Below are 10770 nucleotides of genomic sequence, written 5' to 3'. Positions count from 1 at the left end.
AAATGTTTTTTAACTGTCACGAATCACTGTTTTTTTTAGGGTAGCAATACTGAACAAGACCATCATATGTAAGAACTTTCTAGGAGTGGTGTTATGTGCATAGGTTTTGGTTTAAATCACAGTCTAGACTTGGTAATTTATGTAGTGTCACATTTAAAATTGCATGACTAAATATGTTGATTTTTTTTTTTGGTAGACTACATATGTTGAATGTTGCATGAATCCCATTTAAAGTTTGTGAGCTTATTTCTTTACCTAGGGATTTATGTCTTGTTTTTCGCTAGACTTCTAGTTGAAATTTTGTTGTGTCATCACCTACATTTCTCTATCTTAATTATTCTCTAAAATGAGACTCCATCATTACATTCTATTCTATATAGCATTAAAAAATAAGAGATAAATTGAGTAATATAGCAGATCTATGAGAACAAAAGATGAAGAAAAGTCTTTTAACAAGTTTAGAATAGTACAAAGATGTTGACATGGAAAAAAAGTAAAACTGACATGCATGTCCAGGCTATATTTCACGCTTCAAAATTTATAAATAAATAATAAATAATGATTCAGTTCACAGACAAGGATGCTATTTTTCAGGTTGACTAGAACATCTTTTAATCTGCGTATAGAAGCTATGGTATATGGAGTTAAACTAATGACCAGATTATTGAAATAGAATCGTAGAAAATAGGTGCTCTTCTTTTATCTAATAGAGATAGGAGCACATCACTAACTTGATGGTGAAAATGGTATATACAATTGATACTTCAATACACACCTACATAACTACCCCACCTCAAAGAGAATCGCAAAATATATACATTATCTAGCTTCCAAATTATTTTCTGTCAGGCCATGACTTCTGAGCTCCCTAGCTATTCCTTTTTGTGAACACCCAAATCATTAGATAGCTTCTTGCATAGCTACATAACAAAAAAAATGTACATATAAGCCTTGAATTTTCTGGACGAGGGAGCATAGAGAGAGATAGTACTCATACCTGTCTATATACAGAAGCATCTCCACATGACTTACTTAACTCTACTACATATAGGGATGGACTTATTTCAAACACCTGGTTTTGAGAACAAGATAGTTTCATAGTGTCAGAAAACTATATATGCAAATTGCAGATATTTAAGCTGTGGACATCAGTATAAGAAGTTTAGCTAAGTCTCAACATGCATTACCTCTGCTGCCACTGAGAGGTTACCAAGACATTTCTGTGTTTTGATCTCTTGCACCACTTTCAACTGAAATCCAACATTGTAAAGACTATTTAGCAAAACTAATAATAGAATAGTTTAATAGTCATACACTAACAGTGTAAAACAGTTTTGTATTGTTGTTCAATCACAGATCACCGTTGATATGATTTTTAAGTAGTTATTATATTGTGAATGTCAGCAAAGTTACCGTACACGATGATTTGTGATTGAATGATAATATAAAATTATTTTACACCATTAGGGCATAGTCTTTCTTCTCAACTACTAATACTTCAATTTATTAGCATGTGTGCTGGGTATAACACAATAAGCCTTAACAAAAATAATCAATGGTACTGACCATCCCATTTTTCTTCTGGACTCTGAATCCCATTTCAGTTACAATGTCTTCAAGCCTCTCAACTAAATCTTTTGGTGAATGGATGGATGTAAATCTTATTTTCCTCTCAGAAACATCCTGGAATATTAAGTACAATGTGTGCTAAATTGAGTGAACTTCTTAGGAAGTGGTAAATATCTTAGAAGTTAAAACATAGGGAAATAAGGTCAAAACATAATAAATATATGTCCTTCCAAGCGACAATAAACTTCCATGATCCCATATCCTCACCTCTTGCTCAAAAAGACCAGAGAGGTCTAGACTTGAAGACATTGATATCAACTGAAATGCATTGATTAGTGTTGGTGATCTTGGACTCCCTTGATCTGCTTCAAGTGACTGTTACGAAAATAATTGTTCAGATTACAGGCGAAAACATAAAGGAAAAACAAAATAAAAAAAGTGATACCAATTATTAATGATAGACAACTAAATGTTACAAAGTATACCACATCATGGATGGAAAAGTCTTCATCAATATACACACTCTCTTCCTCATCTTCTGGATTTGCAGGACTATAACCCTCCTTGAACCATTCATCTTCTTTGATCATAGCCATTGTTATCCGGGTTTTAAGATTGACATCAAGCATTCTCTTTATAATGTTTTGAGAACCAGGTGATAGCCATCTTGGTATCTGAACTTCTCCTTTAAGAATCTGTGATCCTCGTGGCAAAGAAAACGATATTTAGCTTATAAAAGTACTAAAATAAACTATGTAAAAATGATCATAGATACAACTAATGTGAATACCTTTTGATAGAGAACTGCGAGATTTCTGTCATCAAAAGGAAGGTATCCTGTTAGAATTACATACAAGATAACACCACATGACCATATATCTGATGTTGCACCATCATAGCCTTTATTGGCAAGAATCTCAGGGGCAACATAGTTGGGACTTCCACATGTTGTATGTAGCAACCCATCTGCCTGAAATTTTCACAGTTATCGCATGAGTCAATTACCAAAAGGATGAAAGGGTAAAGAGGAGTAACATCTATCCATAAGCATTAATCTGTATTGACCATGAATTTCAATGATCAAGAATTGAAAAAAAAAATTGATCTCTAGGAATCAAAGACATGTACCAAGGACTTTACAATAACTCACGTATCCTACTCAACCAACGGAGCTAAATCCTCTTGGTATAGTAAGAAACAATATGATACTTTAAAATATTCCAAAATTTTCACTTAATTTCAAAATAACTAGTTAGAATGGTTTTTGTAAAAAAAAAAATATGTTTATACAGAACTAAAATAACTAGTTATAGTAGGCATATCAATGATATGGAAATGTGTTTTTTTAACATATGTTTATTAAGAACTTTCCTAAGCTTCCATAGTGAAAAATAAGAAGTTGCCTTGAGGAATGGTTCATAGAATTGGTATCTCACCCTAAAATGCTGGGGTAAAGCACTAAGGTTAAAATCGGTTATCTTTATGTTCCCTTTGGCATCCACAAGTACATTCTCCAGCTGCAAGAAATTATCATTTGTGTAAAAGTGACCCCAAAATTTGGTAACAATGGAGCATAGTTTCAGTTCTAGCTCCAAAATACTATAACAGATCTCAAGAAGACAAATGAAATACCTTGAGATCCCTGTGGAAGACACCTTTATTGTGGCAGAAGCTTACACAATCAATCAACTGTTGGAATATCTTCCTACCTACAGCTTCTTTTAGTTTACCTTTGGATGCCTGTGAAGACAAATAGTTCATTGATTGTCATTGCCAATTAGGCAATAGATCATCATGTATGTATTATGAATAATAAACAAGCAAATGCTCCTTACAATTTTGTCAAATAACTCTCCTCCATTCACATACTCAAGTACCATATAAATTTTGGTTTTGCTAGCCAAGACCTGCATAATTACAGGTACAAATCATAATCAGAACATCAAGGTTTCATAGAGTCAAGCTGCTTTGTAAATGCAATAAATCACTTTATTGTTCTTCAATCTGAGGTTTGAAGCTGTTAGAGATGTGACAAATCATTCACATGTCTTACACCTATTAGTTTAAACATTTGTGTCTCAATATTCTTCTACTAAAAAGCTGAATAGTAATACAAGACAAATGTTCTTGTGCAATATTTACGTTTTAAGCCTAAACCCTTCGTGTGAAAGGGTGTAATATATAATATAAAATCATTCATGTGTTTCTACTAGGCAGATTAATCTTTTGGAATATATAAGTGTGGTCCATTTGACAGCTGCAACTTATATAAAGAAACTGCTACTTCTAAAAAAAGGAAAGAAAAAAACGAGCTGCTACTGCCTACTCGTCAATTGATGCAGATTCAAGACTTTATTCATTTAGGATAAAGTAAATGTAAGTATCTCTATAACATAATGTATTTTTTTTTGTATACATAATATTATAATGCTTATATGCATAATACATATAGGATTAGAACTTGTATAAATGTTTCTAGAGTAAAAAACTTGGTGTATAAGATTTTATATCTAGTGAGACCATATGATACTTATGCATAAGATGTGTGCTGATTAAACCTCCTGATACGTGTGTTTTTTATTTTTACGGATTAAAAAAACAAGTGTTGATGATGGTAAGTAGAGACTTATGAGGCGCCTCCAAACATTAAACACAGTGTCCTGTGATTCACTAATTTTTCCAGTAACAGACACTGAATTGTTTTATTCAATTATGATCATAATGACAAATTATGGGCGAATGCTTAATGATCGAAGATAAAAAAAGAAGATATAAAATGTAGTATTTAACAAGTAATATACGTAACTCTCATTTACAAATTTTGAATACATCGCTTTATGGAGGGACAGTGTCATCTGAAGAATATGTTATTATTTCACGCATAAAACGTATGCCTGCTCATGATGATAAGTAGAACCATATGAAGACCAACAGTGGGATACTTGAATTATGTATTCCACGGATGAGCCACTAAATATTTAATTTTACAACAACACTGACAAATTATGGGTGAATACTTCGTTGTTAAAAAAATTAAAGCATATATGTTGAATTCCATTTTATATAACAAATAATAATGTAATCCTTGTCATGTGTTGGTATAATACCATTCGTTAAAATTATACCACAGTAATGAAGTGTGCGAACGAAATAGGTGTTATATTTTTAGTATATTTTTGAATTTCATTATTACTCGTGTAGTTTTTAGTAGGTCTCTATATTTGACCATAACTTTATATTAATTAAAATAAGTAATTAATATAATCCTCTCTATATGTAAAAATTAGAATAGTTGTTTTGAATGGAAGTTAAAAAACTACTCTTCATCCAGGGCATTTGTAAGAATTTTTATTTATTTATTTATTTTTTTATCTATAGTTAAAAATAACCTTGTATCATAATTTGTATATTCAAATTCATTTTTTATTTTAAATTTTAGTTATACAAGATTAATAGTTATCTTGTAGTACAGGTTAAAATATTAATGATACTAAACAACGAAAATGATTTTATATAGAGAATAAAAAATTAAAATAAGTGTTACTTAGTACCATCCAAAAAATTATTTAAACCTAAAATTCCAAGTGTAATCCCACCGCCACCGGGGATATTGACGCACGTAGCTAGCCTACTTTGTAGCAAAGGAAAACATTAATTTATAAAATATATTCAATGAAACAATCTATTTTTTTACTCAATAATTCTTTTAGGCAGACACGATCTAATAATTAAGATTGAGAGGGAAATACTATACTATTACTAGTTTTAATGGGTCAATACCACATAAGTGCTAATGACATATATTACTAAATCAAGTAGTCCTAAATTTAATTATTATTTTCGATAGAGGTAACTTTTGAATTAAATATTGTGATAAAAAAATCAATTGACCAACTATTAATAATAAAAAGGTTCAATTGGCCAACTGCACAAAAAAGAAAAAAAATACTTGTTTCAATAATTAATTTTAACGCGAAAAGGAACCGAAGAATAATTCGAAGCATAAAGTACAAGGGTGTAGTTCAAGGTTCCAAAAAAATATACAAAAGCAAAACTAGATTCCAAACGTGTTTTGAAAGACACGTAAGCATAACTGGATTCCAATTTCCAAACGTGTTTTTGAGAGATCGTAATTAGCGGCAAAATTTAGCTTCACCACACGACTAGTATTATTTTTTTATATAATTTTATCCCTTATGAAAACTGCATATTGTTAGTGGTCCTCAATTCAACCCACTAATCAATTAAATCCCTTCAAGTGAAATGAATGCCTATGTTTTTCAATAATCCAATAACTGGGGCCATAGACTTGATTACTCTAAGATCAGATAAAGGGTGACTATGACGTCAATTAAGGCAATTGAGACACAAAATGTGCACCAATGAGGGGAGAATGTAGACATGTGAATCAATAATTGAGGTAAGTGTGGACCTTGATGCTGAGAGATTTGGGTAGTACGTGTGTGAAATAGACATTATGATCGCTCGTGAGATAAAGCGGTAAAAGTGGGTTGTACCCACGAGTTAGTACATATTTAGCTTAAAGTTTATAAACTTCAGTTTTAAGATAAATTTAAGTTTACAAACTGAATTGAATTTGTAAAAGCAATAAAATTTTATTTATATAAAATAAAATTTTTAGACAGAATTTTCATTTTCAAACGTACTTTTAAAAGTAACCAAAAGTGTCACAAAAATAAATTTACTCTTCAAAAATACCTTTAACATCTAAAAGTAATTTTTAAATAGTTAATCAAACATATCCTTAAGCTAGTCACTTCAGGGTTTGAGTAAAGTTAGGTTAGTAAAATCAACTCATCTCAATTATAAAAGAAAAGCAGGTTGATTTACTTATAGAACCTTGCTCATTTGGATCCATGAGCCAACTTTTTTTTTCATAATTTCAAGTGTTATTATCACAACTTCTCACAAATTCAGAGACAAATTTGTGGAGTAAAATGATAGTTTATTCTAAAAAAATTATATTAAGTTTTACCACTCTAATTTTTCTTTAAAATAAAAATATCTAAACATAAATCTATTACTCTAAAATCAATTTTATAAAATCAAATATTCATTCGAAATTAATTTTGAGGCTCATCCAAACACACCAAATGAATTTCACACTGTCGAACATATATGAATACCGAGTTACTCATGCGTGTTTTAAATAGATAAATCTGAATCATCCAATTTTGTTTTAATTACTCCAATTTGCTGACTATGTCAATGAGTGAAGAAACTGTAGACATTATTGATCCGATAACCACGTAAGACATGTTTCCACAAAGAAAATAAAAGCGAAGCTAACTTTTTCTGACTAAGCAGAGAAATGCCAAAACAACACATCAAAAATGGAAATACTTCTAAAATCAATGATTTTAAAGTGCATTAACTGCACTTTTACACGTATAAAAGAAAAAGAAAAAACACATGGTCAAGAAAAAAAATAAAAAAACAAAGCAAACATTAAGGGATAAACGAAAAATAGTGCATCCACCAGTGGATCAATTCAAAAACCCAGAAAAAATTGAGGGCAAATGAAGGATAAGTGGGGACAGAAAATATAATATTTGAAAAAAAAAAAAAAAGCCAATTGTACTAACGTATATAAGAGCAACAAGTGTAACAAAAAACAACCTTAAATTTTGATATCGTTATTTAAATTATGTTTTACGTTTCTTATAGATTGCAGATAGAATATGGTGTGACTCATAGAATTAGGATGTTACCTCGTATAATCTAACAACGTTCGGATGCTTCAGCAGCTTCAAGGTGAATATTTCCCTCTTTATCTGCTATGAAAAAATGAAGATGAGAAAACTGATCTTTTGTATTAATTTGAATCATAAATTATAAGCAAAGAGAGGTAAAGAAACAAACATACATACATAAAATTTGCACAAAAATTGCAAAACAAAATGAATATAGAACCCTATTACACTGTAAAAGTGTAGGACCACCTAATTTCCAGTCTTCTTTTGTGCCAGAAGATTTTGGAACATTTGATTCATGCTTCTCATTGAACTCTTCCCATGAATTGGGACAAAACCCAAGTATGAAAACTCCCAATTTGTGAAAACACAAACTTTGCACAAAAATTGCAAAACAAAATGGATATAGAACCCAATTACATTATAGGACCACCTAATTTCAAGTTTTGTTTTGTGACAGAAGATTTAAGAGAATTTAATTCATGCTTCCCATTGAAATTTTCCCATGACTTGGGACAAAACCCAAGTTTGAAAACTCCCAATTTGTAAAACCACATACCAAAAACAGATTAAAAATGAATAAAAAGCAATAATAATTGAGGAAGTCATTGAACCAGACCTGATCAGTGTTATTGAGGTCAATGATCTTGCTCTTGTCAAGGATCTTAACAGCAAAAAGTTTGCCAGAATGAGTGTCCCTTGCCAACTTGACTTTTCCAAAATTGCCTTCTCCAAGTGTCTTTCCCAACTCGTATTTCCCAAGCCGCATTCCCTGCCCCTCATTTCTCCCAAGGTTTAAAATCACCATCACCAAAATCACCCTCTAAAACACCACGGGTACGCGTGAGATGTTATAAACTTCTGATACTTGTCTTAAATTCCTACCAAAAAAACACCCTTTTGCCAAAAACCAATTCCACTACACTGCCCTTCTCTCCCTGATGCCAAAAGCGATGAAACAAGGCCCCCCAAGATCAAACAAACCCAAAAGATTGCTTCTTTGTGTTGGTGAACCTTCTGGGTCCTTCAATGCTTGTTTGCTTTGATGAATTGCAATTGCAATTTTGGAAGATAATTAATGTGGCAACGGTTGAAACTGGAACAAGCTGAAACGGTTTGGAGAGGGCGACGCAAAACGACTTCTCTATTTATAAGGATATAACAAATGAGATTTTCGGAACAATAAAGGGTGTTGCTAGGTGCACCCAGCATTATTGCTGGTGCACCCAACACTTAACATGAAAAGACAAAAATATCCTTGCGTATTTTTAAAAATATTTTTGTCCACCCAGCTTATTCAAGTTGATCCGCATAGGTTTTATTTGATCCGAGAGTTGATTTTTAAGACTTACGGATCAAGTTGATCCATAAGTTGATTTTTAAGAAGTGTTTCATGGATCAAGTTGATCCGTATGCTTCAAACGGTTGTAACTTTTGATAGAAATGTCCGTTTGAGGTCCATAATATGTCAAAACGCTCGAAATTGAAGGAGGAATCCCCTTAAAATTTCTTGAAGGGGATTTGATCAACTCATTTTTCCAAAAAAACGCCTCTAAGTAGCTCAAAAATAGGATTTAAGATTAAGAAAATAGGATTTGGTCAACTTGATCCGCAAACTTCTTTAAAATGTTTGGTGGTGGTGTTGTTGTGCTGCTCTGCTCTACTTCTTCCTCGTGCATTCTCCTCGACTGGCGTTTGGTGACGTGGTGGTGGTGCTTTACGGATCAATTTGATCTGCATGTACATTTTAAAGTTGCGGATCAACTTGATCCGCAGAAGAATTACGGATCAAGTTAATCCACAATTTGTAGATCAACTTGATCCGTAATTCTTTTGCGGATCAACTTGATCCATAACAATCAACTTGATCTGCAGCTTTAAAATCTACATGCAGATCAAGTTGATCCGTAAAGATTTTACGGATCAAGTTGATCCACTACACCTGAACGCACAAACAACAAAAATGCATACCTCGTATGCCGCTGCCGATCACCGCTACCTTCACCGAACCTAACCGTTGCCAAGGAATCGAAGATAGTACGGCACCAAAGAGAGAAAAGCGAGAAGAAGAGTGCGTAACAATGACTGCTCTGATTTAAAAAAAAAAAAAAAAAACACAGCTTTTTAAAGGAGAAAGAAGACAGGAGCAGTTTTGTCATTTTAAAAGAATGATGGTGCACCAGCAATGTTGCTGGGTGCACCTAGCAATTCCCAACAATAAAACAAGAACGTGTTGTTGGTATTAGGATAAGAAGTGGATTGCGATTTGGAAAATTCAACTTGAACCCTGCTTCCTCTGCTTTCGGTTTGATTCACACAGGAAAGGGGAATAAATGCCTTGGAACACGCCCTTTCCTGTTTTGAAACGATCGTCAATAAATACTTCCAACTCCTTTGTTGAATATGGGGGGAAGTGTTATACTAATATTTTTATTTATTTAAAGTTTGTGTTTATATATATGGGGAAAAAAAAAATGTACTCATAAATAGACTATTCGTAATTTTGATTGGTTCAAATCGTTCAACTTCGACAACTGATTCCCCACACGTATCCTCGGATCACTTTTACGTTACAACATTGGTGGATGGTTCACGCTTGGTGTTCGGTGTTTTCCATCAAAGGAGGCTGGAGCTTTCTTAATAATAAATATTAAATTAATTAAATAAATATAATAATACCACTAGAGTTTAACTCGGTTGAATGAATTCGTTCTTATCAAGTCCTTTACTCCATCGACCAGTTGGATAATAAAGTAAGTGAGAGTTTGAGATGCTTATATGATGAGATCAAATGAGACTTCAATTCTCTGTTGGTGTCTACCTTATAATATTACAGAATTTTTGAAGATCCTAGGTACACAAAGGAAAAAAAAATATCTATATTTGTCTTAGATTCTTACAAATAAAAAAATAAATATAATAATTAAATATATTACATTGTTTATTATATTATGGAAGTCATTGTTTTAAATCATAAAATTCATCAAACAATAGAATATATATCAGAGTTAAAAAAGATTTAATTTATATGACTGGAGCTATAAATTTTTTAGTTCATTGATCAATCACAAATTTATATCTTTAAAAAGTTTGAATCTTGTTTCAATTATCTTAAAAATCACATATATCATAAATTGTGATTAAACGAGGATATAAAATATTTTACATTAACACTGTAATCAAACATCTTTAATAGAGTCAAGCAAAATTTGTAAAAACAATTATTCTAAAATATGTGTTTTAGAATACTAATGTTGCATTAAATATTTTTTAAGACTACCTTTAATCAATACTTAATCGAAATAGTATATAGTAAGAGTAAATAAACAATTAATAAGAGGAAAAAAAGATATATTAGAAAGTGTAATATGAAATGAATGGAGTATTGGGTTGTTAAGTTATCAAATGTTTGAATTATTTAATCTTGGGAATTATGTTTAATCTTGTACGCCCGTGATTGTTAGTTATAATTCTGGTTCAAATATTC

General features: G+C 31.7%; 1 protein-coding gene across 3 annotated transcripts; it reads right to left on the bottom strand.

The window, feature by feature from the left end:
* Positions 1-485: 485 nt before the first annotated feature.
* Positions 486-9639, bottom strand: LOC114386471 (CBL-interacting serine/threonine-protein kinase 1-like). Of its 3 annotated transcripts, XM_028346483.1 has the most exons (13): positions 9255-9636; positions 7903-8427; positions 7302-7364; positions 3405-3476; positions 3202-3309; positions 3006-3086; positions 2360-2539; positions 2055-2264; positions 1837-1944; positions 1567-1683; positions 1188-1250; positions 998-1072; positions 490-920 (listed from the first exon to the last, which is right to left on the bottom strand). In XM_028346483.1, the coding sequence occupies exons 2-13, from the start codon at positions 8089-8091 to the stop codon at positions 873-875; spliced, it is 1314 nt and encodes a 437-aa protein (XP_028202284.1). In that variant the 5' UTR covers positions 8092-8427; positions 9255-9636; the 3' UTR covers positions 490-872. The 3 variants fall into 3 exon arrangements, with proteins under 3 accessions (XP_028202285.1, XP_028202284.1, XP_028202283.1); XM_028346482.1 differs by having other exon boundaries at positions 7903-9636; XM_028346484.1 differs by lacking the exon at positions 3006-3086 and having other exon boundaries at positions 486-920; positions 7903-9639.
* Between the last annotated feature and the right edge of the window lie 1131 nt (positions 9640-10770).

This window comes from Glycine soja, chromosome 15 (assembly GCF_004193775.1).
Source record: "Glycine soja cultivar W05 chromosome 15, ASM419377v2, whole genome shotgun sequence".
Taxonomy (NCBI): domain Eukaryota; kingdom Viridiplantae; phylum Streptophyta; class Magnoliopsida; order Fabales; family Fabaceae; genus Glycine; species Glycine soja.
Note: the sequence above shows the minus strand (reverse complement) of the source record. Positions and strands in the feature narration are given on the sequence as shown.